Genomic DNA, 22,363 nt, shown 5'->3' with positions numbered 1-22,363 from the left:
TTAGTGGCCCTTTTCCTAGCAACCCAAGAACCACATCACTGAGGTGGTCTGTTCTCAGCATGAATATGGCCAGTCTGTCCCCAGTGCACAGTTAATCCAGCATCACACAAGGGCAGAAAATAGAGAGAGGTGTGTGTCAAAAATTACAGAACGGAGGGCCTGCCTACTTCCCTTCCTTTCTGGGAATTTCCTCGGGGGAAGCAGAAGTGTTTGTGGCTGAGGGCCTTCACATTTCTGCACAACTGGAGGCAGTGGTGAAGGATTTCGGGGCTTTTTTCACTTAGGGGCGTCTCCACAGGAAGCGGGAGCTGCCGAAGCAAGCAGAGGAAACAGCTTCACCCAACTCTGCCCCTCAAGTCTGTGGTTTTCTCTGTGCTGCAGAGAACCTGGGCATGCAGTCATTTGAAGCAGCTTGAAATATTATGCTGGCTTCCACGTATACAAAATGGGAATAATAATCACATCTGCCTCATGGACGGCTCAGGATTGAATGAAGAAGTTTCTGTGTGTAAAGTGTTTAGAAAAGGAATTTGCAAAGAGTAAGCGTTCAATAAGCGTTGGGTACCACCCCACCACAACCACCCCCCCAGCAGCTTTATCATCTTTATCAGCAGCAGCAGCATTGCTGCCCTCACTCTAGTCCTCAGCTCAGAAGTCTTTTATGGCTCCCCATTGCCTATAAAATCAAGTCCTAACTTTCCCCAACCTGAAACTTCCACTGCAGACACCTATCTTTCAGAGTTTCCAAAACATACTCCTAACACCTCTCCTCAGTCTGTCCCCACTACCTCAGAAAGCCCTCCACTTTCCACCTCTCAGACTCTGCCCCATATTTCAAGGCCTGGCTCCAAGATCCCTTCCTCTGGGAAGCCCTCCCGTATTGCTCCGTCCCACTATATACTCTCTCCTCTCACCTCTTGCCATGATAACTGTCTTCCCATTGGCTCCAAGCCATGTTCCACTTCATATAACTAACCACCATTTATTGAGCGCCTGCTGTGTACTGGCTACTGTGTTGAATGCTTTAAATGCAGAGCCTCCAATCCTCACCATCCATCCCTGGGTCGTAGGCATTATTTATTCTCATTACACAGATGTGGAAATTGGGGCCCAGAGAAGTTAAGTAACTGGCCCAAGGTCGCACAGCTGGTAGGACTAGTGGGGGTACAGCTGGAGTTTAAACTCAAACCCCATGACAACTCTATATTCTGCACTGCACGACTTTATAGCAATAGATAAGTTTTCATGGATGCATATCATCCCTTCAGTTAGATTAAGAGCCCATGAAGGTTCAGTATTCAATATTAATTTGATCATTCATTTAGCAAACATTTACTGAGCCCCCACTCTGTGCCAGACCTGGAGGGTCACAGCTCCCTGGTGCCCAGTCCAAGGCCTGGCACCAATAGGCATTCAGGGAGAATCTGTTGATTGACCGCACTTTTCCTTGTCTGGGCAGCGGAACTGGACCAGTACGTGTTCCAGGACTCCCATCTGGAGGGCCTGAGCAAAGACATTTTCAGTAAGTTTCGGGGCTTTCTGCTCAGCCTGCATTTCCTTCCTTATTCCTTGGGAAGGGTACCCAAGGCCACCCTCTGATGGGGGGTCAGATCCCTCCCCAACACAGGGACAATGGAGGCTCACCTTGGGCCTCCAATGACTGTGTGTGTTGGTGTCTTTGGTTTTTCTCTAAAGTCGAGCACATAGGATTGGAAGAAATGATCAGCGAGAGTGTGGAGGTGCCGGAGGAAGCAGGGCAGAAAAGTCAGAAAAGACGTGAGTGAGCCCCTCCCTGATCCCACCCAGCCTTGCTTGAGTCTTGGCCCCGCCTTGGCTCCAAAGCCTGCTGTGGCTCCCAGTTACTTCTCTTGTCAAGTCCTGTCCACTCCGCCTGGGTTTGGGTATCCCGCCCACCTCTCCCCTCACCACTGCTCGTTGGAGACCCAGGGAGGAAGCAGATGGCCCAGGAGCAAATGGCCACTCTCCTGGTGGGTCTCTGTCCCTGGCTGTTTTGATTGCCATTTCCAAAACAACCTTTGGGCTCTGGCTTCTCTTCCATCCTTAGCTGTCACCCTGTATTTGAGGGAGGTCTCTACACACAGGTTCTGGAGTCAGCAAGAACTGGGTTTTAGTCCTGGATCTGCTATCTTTTGTCTGTGTGACCTTGAGCAAGTACCTGCACCTCTCTGAGCCTCCTACTCAGTCTTCCTGCCTCCTTAACCTCTCCTCACTTGGCAGCCAACGTGAGCTTTTAAATACAAATCCCGGAGCCGACCCATTGGCGCAAGTGGTTAAGTGCGCGCGCTCTGCTGCTGGTGGCCCGGGTTCGGATCCCGGGTGCGCACCGACGCACCGCTTGGCAAGCCATGCTGTGGCGGCGTCCCATATAAAGCGGAGGAAGATGGGCACGGATGTTAGCCCAGGGCCAGTCTTCTCAGCAAAAAGAGGAGGATTGGCAGATGTTAGCACAGGGCCGATCTTCCTTAAAAATATGTATATATATAATAAATGGAAATCCCATTGTTTTGCTGCCCTGCTAACCCTTCAATGGCTACAAAATATGTACCACAAGGCCTGCATGATCTAACCCTTCCCACTTCTCCAAACTCCCCACGAGCCACTATGCTGCAGCCACACTGGCTTCTTTCCATTCCTGTAACCCACGTCCCCTTTCCAGCCTCAGGACCTTTGCACTTGCTGTTCTCTCTTTCTGGAGTGCCCTTCCCCCAGTTCTTCGCATGGCTGGCTCCTTCGAATCTTTTAGGTCTTGGCTAACATGTCACTTCCTCCTGGTTGCCTTCCTAGATAACCCTTTCCACATAGATAAACTCACTTATTTTCACCTTGTCTGTGTCTCTCCTGGCACCTTAGCACTTGTCACAATCTGGACTTATTTTATTTATTCCTTTTGCCTAGTTGCCCCACTGTGAGGACAGGGACCCTGTCTTTCTTACTCATCACCGCATCCCCGGCTTCTAGCATAGTGCCTGGAAGACAGTAGCACCTCAGTAAATATCCTCTAATGAAAATATCTGTAAAATGGGCATAACAGTTCATTGAATGCTGACTGTGTGCCATCCCAGGTGTATTTATTTATTTTTGAACAGATGAAACAGGCACATGGTATAAAAATTCAAAAGGTGCAAAGAATATTCAGTGGGAAAAAAGCTCCCTCTCGCCCCTGTCCCCCAGTCCCTCAGTTTTTCTCCCTGAAAGCAACCTACGTTGCCACTTTCTTTTTTGCCTTGTCAGAAATATTCTATTCATTTATAAGCCAACTCTTTAAAAAAAATTTTTTTCCACGCAAATTACCACATTGTCGGTACACTCTTCTGCACTCAGCTTTCTTCATTTAACATGTCCAGGAGGTGGTTTCCGTATCACTGATGGAGAACACATGGAATTCAAGGGAATTCCTCTCTTTCTCTTTTTGTTTTCATTTGATAAATATTTTCCTGAACATTTTATTATGAAATTTTTCAACATACAGTAAAAGTGAAAGAATTGTACTACAAACAACCATGTACCCACTGCTTACCTTCTACAATTAATGTTTGGCTATATTTGCCTTGACACATCTCTGTCCATCTGTCCGCCCCTCTGTCCATGCTCCCATTCATTCATTTCCTTTTTGGAACATTTCAAAGGAAACTACAGGCACCAGTACACTTCCCCATCCATCCTTCAGCATCCTTGTTCTTTTTTTGGGGGGGCTGCATGGTATTTCACTGGGTGGATGAACCATGATTTGTTTGATCAGCCCCTTGCTGAGTGACACATAGGGTTTTTCTCCGTTGATGTGCTAAGCACTTGATGTTCACTCACTGATTTCGCCAATGTTCTCCTGCAAAGTACGAATCACCGCCCTGTTTCACAGCTGAAAGAGCAAAGGCTCAGAGAGGCTCTGTTGCCAAGATACACAGCTAGGAAGGGATCAAAAGCAGGTTGTCTTTTACTTTTATTTTTTTAAACTCAAATGCGTCCTGCGTCCCCTGTGTGGCTCTGCCTCTTCCAGTGCCTCACCACCTTGGGTGCTTCCAGGGGGGCTTGGGCTCCAGCGGACGAGAGGGCACGGGAATGGTCAGAGGCAGAGGAGAGAGTGGATCCCCGAGGCCACTTTCCTGCCATTTGAAGGCCAGTCCATATGGCCTGCTGGGTCTCTGAGCCCCTCCTGGCTTGGAACACCCCTTCCTGGGCCAGCTGAGTGTTGTGTTCTCTCCGCAGCCTTCCCCGAGGAGCTGCCGGCGGACCAGAAGCACAGGAAGCTAGGTGAGCAGGGCGGGGTGGGAGATGGCAAGGCAGGAAAGCGGGGCCTCCTCAGGCGCACATAAACTGGCATGGGAAAGCCAAGGCTCAGAGAGGCGGAGCCACTTGTCCAAGGTCACACAGCTGGTGAGAGGCACTGCTGGCATGCAGGCCAGGATCATGGTTCCACAGCCTGTGCTCTGTGGTTCCAGGCTGCTGGGAGATCCAGCTTCTCCTACAAAGACTCTCCCCTAACACCTCCCTCTTCTTAATTCTGAGTCAGAGCCGAAACCCCGCCCCTCGCCTCCTTCCACTGCCCCTCGGGGGCCACACTTCTCCTTTCAGAGCCCAGAGTCACCTAGGGTCAGTGGTCACCCAGCGCCTCCCGCCCTCCTCACAGCCCTCATGCCTCAGTGAGCCTGTTCCCCGGAGCTCACCATCTCTTCCCGCCAGATGCTTCCTCCCCACCCCTCCTCTCCCCTCCCCTTTGCTCCCCCATCTTCCTTCCTCCCCGCCCGTTGTTATTGCAAAGATGGGGAGACCAAACCCTGTGTCGGGAACAGGCTGAGGAATAAAAGGCTCATAGTCTGATGGAGGAAGCCTGGTGCCTGTCCTCAGAAAGTTCCAATCTGATGGGGAGACAGGGGCCCTGCCCATGAAGACCCCAGGAGGATGGAGAAGTAGTCCCTGTCTTCAAGGAGCTCCCAGTCTGATGGGGGAAGCAAGTCTCCGCCCTCCTGGACCTCCCAGTTAAATGGAGGAGATAAACCTGTGCTCCAGTCTGAGGGGAAGTGCTTGGAGTCTCTTAGGGTCCCCAGGGGCTCAGTGGCTGGCTGTGGAAGGTGGTAGGGGCCTGGGGCCAACAGCCCATTCATAGGTCTGTCCCGCCCCAGCTCTCCATCTCGGGGAGCTCTTGCAGCCCAGTCATAAGGAGCGGGGTGCACAGAGCAGTTGTTGATCAAGCCAGCCACACCCAGGGCTGAGAAAAGGACAGGCGTTTCCTCCAACTGCCAGGAGAGAGATCTACTCTGCTCCCAGAGCCCCTCCCACCCCAAGAAGGCCCCTCCAGGCACCCAGATCTCACCCAGCCTCTCCCATGGCACCCTTCCTCACAGCCGAGCCCCCCGCCGTGCCCCTGGTGACTGGCACTTTCCTGGTGGGGCCAGTGAGTGACTCCTCGACTCTGCCCTGCCCATCACCGGCTGCTCTGTTTAACAAGGAGCCAGAATCCAGCCAGACCCGGCTGGAGGAAACCGTCCTGACGCCCGGTATGTTAGAGGCTTGGAAAGGGTGGGCTTCCCTGCTCCCTGGAGGTGCCCGAGGAGTGGCTAAGGCAGGGACCACCAGGCACAGGAATTCCCCCCACCCCGAATCAGTGTCACCCACTTCCCTCCCAGCCAGTCCCATCCTTACTGTCCCCACCAGCTCAGCCCAGGCCAGAGAACATGCCTTGGAAGAAACGCATCCGTGGGAAGCATAACAGGAACTCTCCACCAATTAGGGAATTCACCCTCCAGCCCTATGCATTCATCAGCTAACTATGAACTGGGCGCCTTCTCTGTGCCAGCTGCTCTGCTAGGTGCTAGGGGCACCGCCAGGGGCAAGACAGACACGGCTGCTGCTCTTGGGGAGCCTGGAGACCTTTAAAAAAAGGAGTCAGATGTTAATCAAATAACCATGAAACAGGATTACAAGCAGATGCTATGCAGGGTCCCACCTCACTGCCTTTGTGTCTCGCAGTGCCCCCCTCCAGTTCCTTGTTGAGCTGCCTGAGTCTCCCTGCTGGACCCATCCAGATCATCCCCACACTCCCCACTCTGCCCCAGGGGCTCTGGCAAATCTCAGGGGCTGGGACAGGGGTCTCCGGCGTGTTCATCTACCAAGGTGAGTGTACCTGATTGCTCCCTGACCCCGTCCTCCCCTGGCCCCGGCATTTGGCAATTGTAGCCTAGCACCTTCTCACGATCCTCTCTGCCCAGAATACCCTTCTCTGTCCCCATTTCCCAAAAATCAAAGCAGGGGAACAGAGCTCCCCAGGGTGGCCTGGGTCAGTGACCCATTGAGCGGCTATGTGGCCTTCCCTGTATCAATTTCCCCCCTGAGCCTTAGTTTTTCTTCTTTTTTTAATTAAACTTTATTATGTTTTTAAATCACAAAATCAATACACGCTCGTTAATAAGCCAAGCAATAAGAGATGCTTACAAGAGTCACTGAGCCACTCCCTCTCTCATTTAGTATACTGCTGTGAACAGTTTGGTGTGCATCCTTGCACAGCTTTCTCTAAATTGCCTTGTTTCCTGACCAGCAAAATGGCCTCCACTGACCTGCCACACTGACTTGTGGGGTAGTGAATTCGCCAGGGGAAGGCACCTTTGGCTCTCAGGGATGGGAGAGAGGATGAGGCCGGGAGAACACTTCCACTCAATTCGAGAGCATCCTTTGAAGGTTGCATGCCAGTTTTTGTCTAACGCACTGGCACCCAGAAGGGAGCATTTCTGACAACTAGGAAAATGAGCACCGACCACACAGCAAGAAGCGTGCTATAATAGCACCTGTTCTAAGACCCCCATGGAGCTTTTTGCGTCCATTTCCCAGATGAGGAAACCAAGGCTTCAGGAGCTCAGTGTCACTCCAGAGCTCTTTCCTCAATTCTGTCCTGAAATGTTTTCCTTTGGAAGTTGCTCTGTCCTCTCCCCAGACTTCCCAAGCCCCACAGCCTGGTTTGGGGTGGGAGTGACCCAAGTGGGTCCCTGTGTGGGTACCTGGCTCTTCCTACACCCCTCTCCCTCCCCATGTAGGCGAGGTGCCCCAGGCCAGCCAGGCGCCCCCTTCCAGCAGCCCAGCTGTCCACGGCCTCCCGAAGTCCCCAGACCGGCCCGGTTCCACCAGCCCCTTCGCCCCATCGGCAGCTGACCTCCCCGGCATGCCCGAACCAGCCCTGACCTCTCGGGCCAATGTGACAGGTAAGGGCCCTTGAGGCCTGTGAGTTAGTGGAAGCAGGCTTGAGACCCGGGGAAGGAATCGCCTCGGACAATCACGATCTACAAACAGGGCTGCCTGCGGGGACAGCCAGGCTGTGTTTATGGGGAAAACAGAGCTGGAAGAGTCTCCATGGAGTCAACTGGAGAATCCGCGTCCCACCTGAACGGGCCACCAGCCTTCAGTTGCTTGTCACCCTGCAAGACAGCAGGCCCAGTGTGGCCAGATCTTCTGAACTGTCAGCAGAATCTGGAAATTCCAATTTTTACCTAGATATTGTGATTTTTAAAACATTCGTGAAATTTTTTCAAGTACAGCTGGCCAAAGAAAGACATCTTTGAGTGGGATACAGCCTCAGGCTGTAACCTCTAACCTCCGTCTTGGGGAGACCCAGTCCTTGTGGGCTCTGCCCTCAGGATACTCGGAGGACTGAATGCCCCAGAGGGAGGGGAGCCCCCGGGGGCACCCGCACCCTAACTCTGACACTGGCTTCTTCATCTCCAGATGAAGACGAGGTGTCCCCCACCCAATGCTCGGCAGCTCGCGACGTCCCCAGCAAGCCTCCAAAATGGCCTGGTGAGTGGTGGCAGGGTCCCTCTGCCGTGGGTGCTGGGGGCCAAAGCCCAGATCTGGCTTCCCTTCACCCCTTCATTCAACCCATTCATTCATTCACCTACTGATTTGGTTCCACCATCGATTCAGCATTCATTCCACTGCTTACACTTAAGTGATGCTTACGGAGTACCTGCCCGTCGTACGTGCGTGCTAGGTGTTGACATCTTGTTTGCGAGTCTGCGAGAATGGATGAGGGAAGAGTGGGTGATTGATGATGAGTATGGGAGTGATGGAAGGTGGGAATAAAAAAGCGAATAAGAGAACAGCCAAATTAGTAATCTTACTCTGTTCCAGGTGCTCTTCTAAGCACATCAGATACGTTAAAGCATCCAAGTCACAAACAACCCTAACATTATCCCCATTTTAAAGATGGGGAAACTGAGGCACAGCAGGGTCTAGAACAGGCTTGAGATGACACTAGTAAGTGGTGGAGTTAGGATTTGAACCAGACACACGGATTCTGCTATCTTAACTCTTAACGTGCCCCCCTGCCCTCCTATATTGAGTGAACAAAAGAAGAAGGTTAATGAGTAAATGAAGGAGTGGATAGGTAAAGAGTGAGAAGATGAATGAATGAATGGGTGTGGGAATGAACGCGTGAGCGTCTGGGTAACTGAATGAGGCAGCTAGGAGAGAAGGCGGTCGATGAAGACAGTGTGGTGAACGGATGAAGACGCTAGTGGTGGCCAGGCTGGCCTCTCACTGTCCTCACGGCGGCCAGCCCTGTCACTAGCATCCCCCCGCACCCCTTGGCCTTTGCAGAGAGTGTGGAGCAGTTCTGCCGCTCGCTACAGGACAAGCACCAGGCCGAGCCCGCAGGCCCGGACGGCCTCCTGGTGGAGGTGGACCTGCTGCGAGCGCGGCTGGAGAGGAACAGCTGCAAGAGCCTGGAGAGGGAGCTGGCCACCCCGGACTGGGCGGAGCGGCAGCCGGCCTGCGGGGGTCTGGCCGAGGTGCTGCTGGCTGCTGGAGACCGGCGGCGGCCGCGTGAGACGCAGGTTATTGCTGTGCTGGGCAAAGCAGGACAGGGGAAGAGTCGCTGGGCCCGGGCGGTGAGCCGGGCCTGGGCCTGCGGCCGGCTGCCACAGTACGACTTCGTCTTCCACCTCCCCTGCCACTGTTTGGACCGTCCGGGGGACACTTACCGCCTGCGGGATCTGCTCTTCTCGCTGGGCCCGCAGCCCCTGCCGGTGGACGACGAGGTCTTCAGCTACATCTTAAGGAGGCCGGACCGCGTTCTGCTCATCCTGGATGCCTTCGAGGAGCTCGAAGCCCAAGACGGCTTCCTGCACAGCGCGTGCGGCCCCGTGTCCCCGGAGCCCCGCTCCCTCGGGGGGCTGCTGGCGGGCCTCTTCCAGCGCAAGCTGCTGCGCGGCTGCACCCTGCTGCTCACGGCCCGGCCCCGGGGCCGCCTCGCCCAGAGCCTGAGCAAGGCTGACGCCCTGTTCGAGATGGCGGGCTTCTCAGCCGAGCAGGCCGAGACCTACGTGAGGCGCTACTTTGAGCTTTCGGGGGGCACTGAGCGCCGGGAGAGAGCCCTGGCGCTCCTCCGGGACCAGCCGTTTCTGCTCGGTCACAGCCACAGCCCCACGGTGTGCCGGGCGGTGTGCCAGCTCTCCGAGGCCCTCCTGGAGCGGGGCGATGAGGCCGAGCTGCCCTCCACGCTCACCGGACTCTACGTCGGCCTTCTGAGCCCGGCAGCCCGTGACAGCCCCCCGGGGGCCCTGGCGGCGCTGGCCAAGCTGGCCTGGGAGCTGGGCCGCAGACACCAGGGCACCCTGCGGGAGGACCAGCTCCCGTCTGCCGAGGTGAGGGCCTGGGCTGTGGCCAAAGGCTTGGTGCAGCCCATCCCGGGGGCCCCGGAGCCCGAGCTGGCCTTCTCCAGCTTCCTCCTGCAATGCTTCCTGGGGGCCGTGTGGCTGGCTCTGAGCGCTGAAATCAAGGACAAGGAGCTGCCGCAGTATTTGGCACTGACCCCGAGGAAGAAGAGGCCCTATGACAACTGGCTGGAGGGCGTGCCGCGCTTTCTGGCCGGGCTGGTCTTCCAGCCTCGCGCCTGCTGCCTGGGCGCCCTGGCGGGGCCGGAGGGGACCCCCTTGGCGGACAGGAAGCAGAAGGTGCTCACCAGGTACTTGAAGCGGCTGCAGCCGGGGACGCTGCGCGCAGGGCGGCTGCTGGAGCTGCTGCACTGCGCCCACGAGGCGCGGGACGCCGGGCTTTGGCAGCACGTGGTGCAGGGGCTCCCAGCCCGCCTCTCCTTCCTGGGCACCCGGCTCACGCCTCCCGACACCCACGTGCTGGGCAGCGCCCTGGAGGCAGCGGGCCGACACTTCTCCCTGGACCTCCGCAGCACTGGCATTGACCCCTCTGGACTGGGGAGCCTCGTGGGACTCAGCTGTGTCACCCGTTTCAGGTGGGGGCAGGGTCCGGGGAGGGGGCTTCTTCCCACTGGGCGCCTGCTGTGGTCTTGGTGCTGTGCCCAGTGCTGGCGCTGTGGGGTCTCATTGAGTATGCACAGCAGCCAGCTGGAGGCAGGACTGAGTCCCTCTGTTTTTAAGATGAGGAAGCCAAGGCTCAGAGAGGGACAGCAGCTTGCCTGAGGTCACACAGCCAGAGAGGGCAGCATCATTCTTTCAACCCATATTTGAAGGCCCGCCATGTGCCGGCCCTGAGCCATGTCTAGAATCTAAGACTGATCTGGGTTCAAATTCGTTTTCTTCTCTCCATCCCCTGATCAAACCACCAATTGGTCATGGGTGGATTAAAGCCACAGCCTCTCCTTGACCTCCCTGCCTCCATTCTGTCCTCTTCCACACCACTTTATATTCAACCATGAGAGCAATTGTCCCAGAACTTGCATTTGAGCATATCCAACCCCGCTTACAACCCTTCAGAGGCACCCCACTCCCCCCAGAATGAAGTCTAAATTCCTTAATTTGGCTCATTTAAATCCTTCTGCAATCTGTTTGATCACTTCAGCCTAACCGCCAGAGAATCTCTCCCACCTTCCCCCTAAACATACTTTACCCAAGCTGTAAGGTCCTACACCATTGTAGTGGTTCAAACAAGAATTTAGCAATGAGCTTCCTGGTAGCCCAAACAAAACCACCGGGAGAGTTGAGAAAAAGGAGGAATCGATAAGGGCTGGAGTGGTCATGGAAGGCTTTCTGGAGGAGGTAGGGGTTAAGCTGAGGAAGGAAAGTATATGAATAGGTAGGAGGTCCCTTCATGGAGCTGCCCCTCCACTACGGTCTAGCCCGGTCACTGTGCCTGGGTCTGAGGCCCTTCCTCCACAGGGCCGCCTTGAGTGACACGGTGGGGCTGTGGGAGTCCCTACGGCAGCGTGGGGAGGACGAGCTACTCCGGGCGGCGGAGGAGAAGTTCACCATCGAGCCTTTCAAGGCCAAGACCGTGAAGGATGTGGAAGACCTGGGCAACCTTGTGCAGATCCAGAGGTGAGGGGGAGAGGATGTGCAGGTTGAGGACATGCAGGACCTAATATTAAGTTTGCCATTAGCACTTCCAGTGCCTTATCTCCTTTGGGACATGCCCTGCCCTTCCCCCCTGGACAGCGGCCACCTGGAATCTCTCCCTGCAGTCACCACCCAGGCAACACCACCAGGACTTGTCACTTGGTACCATTCAAACTTGCCATCATGTACCCAGTTCTTTCTCAGCAAAAGCCAGGGAGGTACTCTCCCCTGCTGAGAGTTATGAGCTGCCTTCTGTCCCGTGACAGAAATGACACCTGTGGGCACGTTCCAAGGCAGCCAGGACCAGTATCATCCCCATTTTGTAGATGGCAGAGCCCTAAGGTCCAGAGGGCAGAGGAAACTTGGCCACAGAACAACAGTGCTTCACTCATTCCTTCATCATACGTTGTGTGAGCACCTACTGTGCGCTGTCTGGGATGGGTGTTTGTAAGTGCCTGGTCTGAAACACACAGTAACGCCCTAATAACGTACTGTCCTGAGGTTTTTCTTTTTTAACAGACGGGCAGTCCTTCCGGGGAATTTTGGGCACTGGGGCAGATATCCTGGGACACACAGATTGGGGCTCAGCCACAGGCGACGAGCCTGCTCCCCTAACATTGCCTGTTCTTTCCAGGACAAGAAGTTCCTCGGAAGACGTAGCTGGGGAGCTCCCTGCTGTCCGGGGCCTACAGAAGCTGGAGTTTGCGTAAGCAAAGGGGTGAATTGTTTCAGGTCCCCGGGAGGTTTCTTCGCCAGCATTAGCTGGGCTTGTACCACCAGAATGGAGATGGGTCCCCAGAATCATTCTTAACCTCTTGCCCCACCACTCTGGAAACCAGTTTTTCCAGCAGCCGTGGCCAGTCCTGGCTAGTGCTGGAGTTTCTCGGGTGTGAAGCTAACTGGCCCATTTACTGGTGAACATGCTCATTCGCATTCACTCATTCAGCAGAGCTACTCACACGTGGCCGAGGCCACTGTCCTCAATGAGCTTGCAGTCTGGTGCAAATAGACCATTACCACCTGCTGAGATTCATGGCAGGAAACTCAAGGGCTGCTAGAGTGTGGACTTGGGGGAGGTCAAGGGGACTTCCTGGAGGAGGTGATCACTGAAGCTTGATAAAGGAGTAGGAATGAGCCAGGTGGGGAGGCCATGCCGGGTGGAGGGATAGTTGTCATCTCCCCAGTCTGCAGATGCAAACGCCGAGGCCTAGAGCATACAAATTGTCCAAAGTCACAAGAGGCAGGTCAGCCTGGCTCTTGGTCCAACAAAAGAAAAAGCTAAATTGGTGTTTGGTCCTTGTTAGGGATCTGAAATCATCTAGCGATTAGGAAGGAATTATTAAACACCGCTAGTGTACTCAGCGCATTTTGTACATAATCTCACTAATTTCAAGAGCTACACTGGGAGATAGCCATTATCTTCCCCATTTTACAGATGAGGAAACTGAGGCCTAGCGAGGTTAAGTAACTTGCCCAAGGTCCCCAGCTGGTCACCCACAAGCTGTCTGCCCCTGCTAATCACTTCTCCCCCAACACCCCGAGAAAAAGCTAAGTGTTTCTTGTTTCCAACAGAGACAAAGGTACCAAATTTGTGCAGAGGTAAAAATGTTGCTGAAAAGAGGAAATGAATGAAAACAATCACCGAGGGCCCTTTCTGGCTTTGAATTATTTTCAGCCTAAAAAGCCCCTAGTTCAAGGTCGGAACTGTGGTCTGGGGAACAGCAGCCATGGGGTGGAACAGCCCAGAACCGGGAGACTCACCACCTGGAGGCCGGAAGCCCCAAGAAAGTTCTGAGGAAGGGAGGAAGGAAGGAAAGGACTATTTTGGGTGTGTGAGCCACTGTGCCACTGTGCCAGGCATGCTGTGGTCCTCAGCTGCCCCCAGATCAGGCTCAAAACCCTGCCGGGACTCTGCTGGTAGATGGCCCTTCCCTGATCCCGCCCCCACTTACCTCTTCATCCCCATGTCCCATCTCTCACTCACTCCCCTCTAGCCTCGCGGTCTCCTTGCTGCTTTTCAGCCTCACTAGGCATGATCCAGCCTCTGGGGCTTTGCACTGGCTGTGCCTTCTGCCAGGATGCTCTTCCCCAGATATCTGCCTGGCCCACGCCCTCACCGCCTTCTGGTTTTCACCAAGCAAGGCCTTTTCTGACTCCTCTATTTAAAAGTACAATTCTGCCCCACTTGACACGGTACTTTTCTCTGTCACTTATTATCTCCCACGCCAGATAGCTGACTGATTTCTTTGATTATGTAGAATGTCAGCTCCACAAGGACGAGGATTTTTGTCTGTGTTGTTCACGGCTGTCTCCACGACAGGCTCTGTGGGCCTGGCACGTGGTAGGCAAGCAATCTATATTTGATGAATGAATTCCTTACTCCTTCCAACGACCTCATAAGACTGGGGCTACATTTGAGGAGACCGAGACTCAGAGGTGAAGGGATTTGCTGCAAAAGCCCCACAGGAACTAAGTGGCAGAGCCCAGATTCAAATCGGATTTCAGACTCCCATCTTGTGAACTTTCATGGAGGCCAGTGGTTCCCAGGCTTTGGGATTTCAAAGACCGAGAGTATTTCAGAGTGAATTTGAGTGACTAGGTACAGTTACCATCTTTTCATTTTTATCAAGTTATGTGTTCATTCAAACAAGCAAAATAACTGCTGATGGCACCATAATTTTATCAAAGAATGAACATTTTAATGTCAAAAAAGTCCAAGGGACATAATTTCAGAATAAAAGACAGTTCAAGACATTGAGTACATTTAACCATATTTTAAAAACAAAATAAAACAGCCCTCTATTGTCTTTATTTCTCTCATTCCCTTGAAGTCTGGTCTAAATTAAATATCAATCCAGGCTGTGTGACCTTGTGTGAGTTAGATAATCTCTCTGTGCTTCTGTTGCCTCATCTGTAAAGTGAAGATAAGAAGTGCCCTTAGCTTGGTGTTAAATGAGATGTAATCTAAGTGAAGGACATAATAAGTGCTCAAGAAATGGTTCTATTTGTTACTAAAACGCAATGGCAAATAAGTAAACCATCTTCCTGGTAGGCCTGGTGGTGGTCCTCGGTCACACCGCTCCCTGCCAGGGTGGGAGAAGGGTGCATGGCGATGTGGGAAGGAGTGAAAACTGGCTCCCCCACTCAAAGATAAAAGCTGGGGAGCCCCGAGCTGGGAGCCCAGCTGGCCGCCTGGGGGGCTCTGTGAAATCTGCCCGGGGCAGAAGGGATTGGGGTCCCTCCTGGGGAGCTGGGGAGGGGGCCTCAGAGGGGCCCCTCTGTGCCCCGCTCTGCTGCACGTTGGGGCCCAATCGAGGGGCCCTGGCTGAGCTGTGCTCTCCTCTCTGCTTGGTGCCTCCTAGGCTGGGCCCCATCCTGGGCCCCCAGGCGTTCCCCAGACTGGTGGGGCTCCTCGAGGCCTTTTCTTCTTTGCAACATCTGGAGTGAGTACAGACCCCAGACCACCCGGCACCCTTGGGCTTTGACCACCCAGACCCTGCCCCTGTTCTCCCGTTTCTCTCACTCTGTCCTGCTGCGTCCTCAGTGTGGCTGGTGTGAGTGGCCAATGACCCCATGCGGGGAAGGGACGGCAGGTGGGAATCCCCCGTAATAAAAAAACGTGAAATCCTTTGTGACCTTTGAAACTCTTCCCACGGCCTCGTGCCCTGCTCCCAGCAACCCCATGGGAAAGCAGGGTCAGGAGCGTGGCCCACCCTACAGTTGAGGTCCCAACAGGTTAAGGAAGTTGTGCAAGCTCACGGGGCTCCCAGGAAGGAGAACAGGGATTCAGGCCTGTGGGGAGTTAGAACCTTGTCCCCTGCCTGGCCAGCTGGTGCCCCTGGCTGATGAGGACTTGCTCTCAACAGCTCAGCCGTCTGCCTATGGTGTGTCCAGAGGTGGGGGGATGGGAGGAGGCGCTGCTGGGTCGGAGGGAGGGGGAGGTGGCCTCCAGGGTGCTGGCTGACGGCCCCCATCTGATTCCACCTGCAGCCTGGACTCGCTGAGCGAGAACAAGATCGGGGACGAGGGTGTCGCCCAGCTCTCAGCCACCTTCCCACAGCTGACGGCCCTGGAGACGCTCAAGTGAGTGGGCTGGGCCTGTCCTTCCCACTGCATTTCACCCCCCAGTCCAGCTGGCTTTTTTATCCTTTCATTCACTCATCCATCTAATCATGCATCCCTCCAATCATTCACCCATTCACTTATTCATTCATTCACTCATTCAATCATTTCCTTATTCATTCATTCATCCAACCACTCATTCAATCATTTCTTTATTTAATCACCCATTCAACCGATCATTTATTAATTTAATCAACAGATGTTGAAGGGGCACCTACCATGTGCAGGCACCATTCTAGGCCCTGGAGACCCAGCTTTAAACAAAACAGAGCCCTGACCTCAGGGCTCTTCCAGTGCGGGGACACAATAAACAAGCAAACGAATAAATCCGTAATTGCAGACTATTCAGTGATGAATGTAAACAATGTTTAGTGAGAGAAAATTACACTGGGGGATGAAATAGGAGAGATAGATCACGATTTATCAGTAAAATATTATTATCAAAGTAGTAAATTTTTATTTTATTTATTTATTTTATTTTTATTTTTATTTTTTGTTGAGGAAGATTGGCCCTGTGCTAACATTTATTGCCAATCCTCCTCTTTTTGCTGAGGAAGACTGGCCCTGGGCTAACATCCGTGCCCATCTTCCTCTACTTTATATGGGACGCCGCCACAGCATGGCTTGATGAGCAGTGCATCGGTGCACACCTGGGACTTGAACCTGTGAACCCCAGGCCACCGAAGGGGAGCGTGCAAACTTAACCACTACACCACTGGGCCAGCCTGTAAATTTTTATTTTTTAAAAAAACTGCTCTGGGCTTTGGGAAGTAGGAGATGGCTATGATGCAGAAGGATCAACATGATTTTTTACTGAACCTAGAGGGTATCATCAAAATCTGTCCACACTCCACTTCATGACTGTGATTGGTACAGCCACAGAATTCACCAGAATTCACTTAGGGGTTTCCTTGATTGTCAGACACTGAGACTTCTCAGGCAATTTATAGTGTTCTAGGTAACATGGTGAGCAACGTAGATTTCCCTCCCTTTGTCCGTCCTTCCATCCTTCCTTCCTTCCTCTCTCTCTCCCTCCCCTCCCTCCTTCTCTTCCCCTCTTAAATATTTATTGAGCACCTACTACGTGCTTGGCACTCCTCTCGGCACAGGGATACAGTAATGAACAAACAGCTGCAACCCCTCGCCTTGTGGAGCCCACGGCCATTAAACGAATAACATGAACACTTATTTAATTGCAGTGCTTAAAAGTGGTTCAAAGGGAGGCGGCCTGGCAGCATAGTGGTTGGGTTCACACGCTCTGCTTCGGCGGCCTGTGGTTCACTGGTTCAGATCCCGGGCGTGGACATGCACACCGCTTATTGGGCCATGCCGTGGCAGGTGTACCACATGTAAGGTGGAGGAGGATGGGCATGGATGTTGGCCTGGGGCCAATCTTCGTCAGCAAAGGGGGGAGGATTGGCAACGGGTGTTAGCTCAGGGCTAATCTTCCTCACCAAAAAAAAAAAAAAAGTGGTTCAAAGGGACAAGAAAGGATACTATAAAATCGTCAAACAGTGTGGAGGGAGAGTGATCTGTCTCTCTCATCTGTGTTCTCACCTCATCACCCCACTCAGCCACAGGACGTAACAGTATCTTTTTATTTATCAAGAGTTAGTGGAAGTCTACCCACAGCGCATTCACAGTTCATTACCCATGACTCTCATCAAGGTGGATGGTCATGTGTTTCCTGCTCTGGGCCGCCCTGTGAGGAAGTGAGAGTTCCCCAGCTCCACCCAAGCCCGGGGCAGACAGATGCTGATGGGCAAGGGGTGTGCGAGTTTGGCGCTGAGCCCTCCCCTCTCTATGTGCCTGCAGCCTGTCCCAGAACAGCATCACCGATGTGGGCGCCTGCAAGCTCGCCGAGGCCCTGCCCTCGCTGGCTACGTCCCTCCTCAGGCTGAGGTGAGTGGGGCCCCGCGTCAGTCAGGTGCTGAGCTGGTGGGCTGCGGGAGGGCAAAGCCCCCTTCTCGCCAGCTGTAAAGTGCAACACTGGGACTCTGGAGGCAATCACTGCAGGCTGTTCTGCTGCGTCGGTGTCGCACACCTTGGGGTAGGGGGCATCAACCTAAAATCCAGTATGAACACAATGCCCCGGAGTTGGGCAATGCCACAGCCCCAGACAAGAGGGTTAGCATGACCTGGCAAAGAGCATCTGACAGACTCTGGGCAAGTCGCTGACTCATCTCAAGCCTCTGCTTCTCAGCTGGAAAATGGGTACCATAAATGGCCTAAGGAAAGAGGTCTGGTGTGCAATAAATATTGGTCCTCTTTCCCCAGGGGATGGCAGGACTGAGCCTTTTCTGGAGTCCAGGGGTGGTGGTTTCTAGAAGGCTGACCTTGGCTGGCTCCTGTCACTCACACATGGTCAGTGCCTACACTGCCACCTTCTGGCGGGCCTTGGCATAGCACTTTTTGCTTTTGGTTACCTCCAGCCTGGCCCCTGGGGGGGTCCCAGGGACTAATGAGGGGGCCGAGAGCTGGGACCGGAGCCCCAGTATGAGCCCCAGTGTTGCCAGCTCTCCTCTCTCGCCAAACTAGGAGGAACTTGCCTCTCCTTCCCCAGCCCTCGTCACCTGCCAAGGACGGCCAGAGTCAGATTCCCAGGGGAGATGGCATCTAGTTATTGACGCATCCATTCTCTATCCTTCCGGCCAGGGTCACTGGGTGCAGCTGTGTAGGTTGTGTACTGTGCAACTCGTAGTCTACATGGATGGCACCCCCTAGAGTTGTTCAGGGCATGTGATATTCTCTAATATCAACCATGGGCAGAACCTGTGCTAGGAACTAGAGATACAACTAAGAACAAAACAAATGTGGTTCTTGCTTTCCAGTTTCTTGCATAATAAATAAGTAAGCATATGCATAAATATTTTAAAATAGTGATTCATGCTGGGAAGGAAACTAACAAGGGCTCAAGAGGGTACAATAGGGAGTATGGAATTGACTAGGGAGGTCAGGAGACCTCTGAGGAAGTGACCCTTTCACTTCCAGGGGAAGCTCTCAGGGAAAAGCATTCCAGGAAGAGGGAACAGCAGATGCAAAGGCCTCGAGGTGGGAAAGAGGTTGGGTCTTTGAGGGTCATAAGGGCCCCTGCGGCTGGCTATAGGGAATGAGGGACAGAGGGTGGGAGAGGAAGTGGAGAGGTCAGAGGAGGCCAGATCCTGCAGGGAGGCCCTTGTAGGTCAGGAGGGGGCTTCTGGAGTTTTTCCACTGTGAACGGAGAAGCAGGTGAGGCATATGGGGGTGATAACCTGACCTGACTGACCCTTTGAGAAACTAAATCTAAGATGCCATCCATTGTAAGACACCACTACGAGGACAAAACACTGCTAATTAAACTCCGACACTCACTGATTGTCAGTCACCCTGACCTCAGTGATGCTCAGATGTGACCATGTACATCTTGGCACCAAGGAAATGTGGGAAGAATCCTCTGCCTGCGGGGGGAGGAAGGGCCTCCTGGGTTCTGAGACCCCCCAGGAAGAGACTGTGAGCCTCCGCCTAGTACCTGCTCTGGTACCGGCGACTCGTGACGTCAGGGGATGCTGGAGTTGAACCTGGATCCACTTTGCTGCAGTGTAGACCTGCTTTTACAGGCAGCCCTGCAGTGGGGCCCTGAGGCTGAGTCACGGCAAAGCCACAGCCTTGACATTAGAACCTCGGCAGCACCCGGCTTGTTAAAAGGATGCGCCACGATGAGTGTACAGCTTAAGTCGGCACCAGCGACTATTTCTGACGCTGCTCGTGGGGGCTGTGAATACACCACAGAAACCTGAGCCGGCCCAGTGACTCCGGGTTTTTCTCTCCCCTCGTATCCCCAGTGCTGGTCACACCCTCTACGGTAACCCGTTTAATCGTCACACACCCCCGGGAGTAGTAAAAACCATAGCCAACATTAGATCGTTCCACGTGCCAGGCCCCATTCTGGGTGTTCTACCAGCATTAACTCATTTACTCCTGCCCACAATTACTCTACCGTGCCCATTTTGTGGAGGAGCAAACTGAGTCACAGAGGAGTTAAGTGACTCCCCGAGGTCACACAGGCAGCAAGCTGCAGAGCTGGGATCTGAACTCAGGAAGTCGCAGCCAGGAAGCTACTTCCACTCAGTCCTGCTGCTTCCCTGGCCTCGCTGTGTGACCACGGAGAAGCAGCCTCAACTCTCTGGGCCTCAGTTTGCCCTTCTGTAAAATGGGGCGGCAATCCCGGCTGGGTGTGGGTCCCCTGGGCCCTGACCACCAGCATGCCCAGCCCCTGCCCTGCCCTCTGTCTCTGCAGCTTGTACAATAATTGCATCTGTGACGTGGGAGCTGAGAGCCTGGCACACGTGCTTCCAGACATGGTGTCCCTGCGGGTGCTAGAGTGAGTGGGAGCCTGGCAGCGGGTGGCGGGGGCCTGGGGAGACCGGGGGGTTTCTGCTGGCATCGTGGGAGGGGCCGGGCTGAGGTCTGGTTGTCGAGAGCATGGTGGTGGCCCGGGTCAGGGCTGGATGGCCCGAGGGCCAGGCCCCAGGACGGTTTCTCTCCCCAGTGTCCAGTACAACAAGTTCACAGCCGCGGGGGCCCAGCAGCTCACGGCCAGCCTGAGAAAGTGCCCTCACGTGGAGACGCTGGCGTAAGTCTCGGCAGTCCTATGGGTGGAGAGCCACCGGCTGCGTTTCAGGGTGTCAGCCCCGTGCTCAGAGCCCGCTCTGCCCCTCACCCACGTGCGACCTTGGGCAAGCAGACACTGCACCCCCCTGGCCTCAGTTCCTCCGTCTGTAAAATGGGAGTGATAATACTTACCCCCAAGCAGTTTTGTAAGGTTAAATTAGTCAAGACTTATGGAACGTTGTCTGGTACACGAAAATGCTCAATATATTAGTTTGAACGATATGAAATCGCTTATATACAACCATTTTTGACCTACAAAATTGGCCATTTCATATGGTACAAACTTGTTTATTATTATGTCACCATGATGTCTAATGGCCAATACTGGTACTTGATACTCTTTCAAATCACTCTCATCTATATAATCACTCATATCTTCTAAGAAGGGGGATCTTCTAACACCCATTTTACAGATGAGGAGAATAAGGCACAGAGAGGTTACCTAACCTTTTTGAGGTAACACAGCACGTCAGCAGCAGAGCCAGGTCTAAAGACAGGGGTCTTGGGGCTCCTAGGCCTCTGCTGTCCTCATGACCCAGCTCTGCCCTGGGCCTGCCGGGAGGGAAGTCCCCAAGGTTCTAGGCTGGGTGGGAGGGGGATCTGGTGGCAGCTTGTGTTGGGGGCTCCAGGCCACCGTCTCTCCTCTAACCCGGCCTCTGCGTCCCACGCCCTATTGCAGGATGTGGACGCCCACCATCCCGTTTGGTGTCCAGGAACACCTGCAGCAGCTGGACTCCCGGATCAGCCTGAGATGATCCCGGCTGTGCCCGGGACAAGGTAGCTGGGGTGGGCTTGGGAGGCAGAAATGCAGGGGCCCCTGGGGTAAGTGTCCCAGTGAAGGAGGAATCTGTAAAAAGGGGGTGGGGGCAGCGTGGGAGCTGGGTGACCACCCCTGGACCATGCACTGCCTGGGCCTCCCTGGTCTCGGGGCCGGGCTCAGTGGAGGTGTCCTAAAGGTTTGAGCTTGGAGACTGGGGGAAGGACAGGGTGGGGGGCCGTCCCCATCCCACAGCCCTTAGCACTGGGCAGCCCTTCCTGCCGGGACAGCCAAGCCGTCCCTGGGGCCATCTCCGCCTGGGTGCTGCCTCGATGCCCCGCAGCGTCTTTGTAGGAATTGGCTCTACAAGTTTCCTGTCTCTCACTGTGCAGATGGCTGCCCCCTCACTTCCGTGCTCCCCCGACCTGTGACGTCCCCCTCCTCCCTTCCCACCGTCCCTGCCATCCCCGATGTCGACAACACTCTCCATGTGTCACGCTGCCCCCTCCTAAAGCTTCCTGACTTCCCCCTCTCCTGACCTCCCACAGCACGTGCTCTGTGGACACTGACCATGCTGGACCTTGGCCTGGTTATTTGTGGAGACAGCTCTTCTTGGGCGTATCCTACGGGCCTCGGCGTCCTGGCACCCAGCCTGGCTCAGGGTCGGCCCCGCCCAGCTGCGGAAGGACTGTCGGCCTGCTCCTCAGACGGACTCAGGCCTGGCTCCAGGCTCATTCAGGGCTCACAGTGATGCCAGCCCTGCTCGGCCACTGCGGCCCTGGCAGACGGGCGGGCGCCTGGTGGCAGCTGCAGTCCCCCAGGAGTCCTGGGGCATTCCCTGCGGGACACTCCAGACAGCGTGGCCAGGCCAGAGTAAGGATGGAGGCGGCCACATCGCCACCTCCCCGGGTCCCTGCAGCCTGGGGAGAAAGCAGTTCTCACGTTGCTCTCCTGACGGGTGCCTGGTGCTCTGCAGACACCAGCGGGCACCCCTGGTCTGCTCATTCTCAAACGCGACAGGCTGGGACTCTGTGGCAGCTGCTTTCCGTCGGTGGGACTTACTGTTTGCACTAACTTCGTTTGCCGAGGCCAAGTGAGGCCTGGCCAGACACACTGGACCTTCGCAGGAAGACAGCTGACAGTACACTAATGGAGGAGGGGAGGGGAGACGGCTGGGGACCCCATCTGCGTGTTCGCCTGCATTTCCGGTGTCTCTTTCCACTACATGATAAATGGCTCCTTGCCTCTCCCAGGCAGGCCGGTGCTGGAGTTTATCCCGTGATTAACATTTTGGGGCGCCCACTGCTCCGATCATCTAATGCGTCATAAACCACCCCAAAATGCAGAGGCTTAAACCGCACACACATCTGTTCTGCTCACACTGCCGTTTGGGCAGGGCTCGGCAGGGACAGCTCGTCTGCCCCCTCAGTGTCAGCTGTGGTCATCTGAAGGCTCGTTCACTCCTGTGGCTGGCACTAGATGCTGGCCGGTGGTGGGGGCCTTGGCTCCTCTAAGGAACGGT

The 22,363-nt window shown here is 54.5% G+C and overlaps 1 protein-coding gene across 4 annotated transcripts in view; it reads left to right on the top strand.

Annotated features, from left to right (window-relative positions):
• CIITA (class II major histocompatibility complex transactivator) overlaps positions 1–22,093 on the top strand; it is a 47,432-nt gene extending 25,339 nt beyond the window's left edge. For 3 of the 4 annotated variants that reach the window (XM_058570060.1, XM_058570062.1, XM_058570064.1), the window contains exons 4-20: positions 1,460–1,522; positions 1,696–1,776; positions 4,225–4,269; positions 5,361–5,513; positions 5,986–6,129; positions 7,044–7,208; positions 7,729–7,800; positions 8,602–10,252; positions 11,136–11,294; positions 11,947–12,018; positions 14,675–14,755; positions 15,303–15,395; positions 17,250–17,336; positions 19,711–19,794; positions 19,963–20,046; positions 20,764–20,861; positions 21,390–22,093. In XM_058570060.1, the coding sequence (XP_058426043.1) occupies positions 1,460–1,522; positions 1,696–1,776; positions 4,225–4,269; positions 5,361–5,513; positions 5,986–6,129; positions 7,044–7,208; positions 7,729–7,800; positions 8,602–10,252; positions 11,136–11,294; positions 11,947–12,018; positions 14,675–14,755; positions 15,303–15,395; positions 17,250–17,336; positions 19,711–19,794; positions 19,963–20,046; positions 20,764–20,839 (3,110 nt within the window). In that variant the 3' untranslated portion in view covers positions 20,840–20,861; positions 21,390–22,093. Of the gene's footprint in view, positions 1–1,459; positions 1,523–1,695; positions 1,777–4,224; positions 4,270–5,360; positions 5,514–5,985; positions 6,130–7,043; positions 7,209–7,728; positions 7,801–8,601; positions 10,253–11,135; positions 11,295–11,946; positions 12,019–14,674; positions 14,756–15,302; positions 15,396–17,249; positions 17,337–19,030; positions 19,670–19,710; positions 19,795–19,962; positions 20,047–20,763; positions 20,862–21,389 lie in introns of those variants that run through there. The other variant, XM_058570061.1, reaches the window with a different exon arrangement.
• Positions 22,094–22,363: the final 270 nt, after the last annotated feature.

The sequence above is a fragment of the Diceros bicornis genome, chromosome 26 (genome assembly GCF_020826845.1).
Source record: "Diceros bicornis minor isolate mBicDic1 chromosome 26, mDicBic1.mat.cur, whole genome shotgun sequence".
Classification (NCBI taxonomy): Eukaryota; Metazoa; Chordata; class Mammalia; order Perissodactyla; family Rhinocerotidae; genus Diceros; species Diceros bicornis.
Note: the sequence above shows the minus strand (reverse complement) of the source record. Positions and strands in the feature narration are given on the sequence as shown.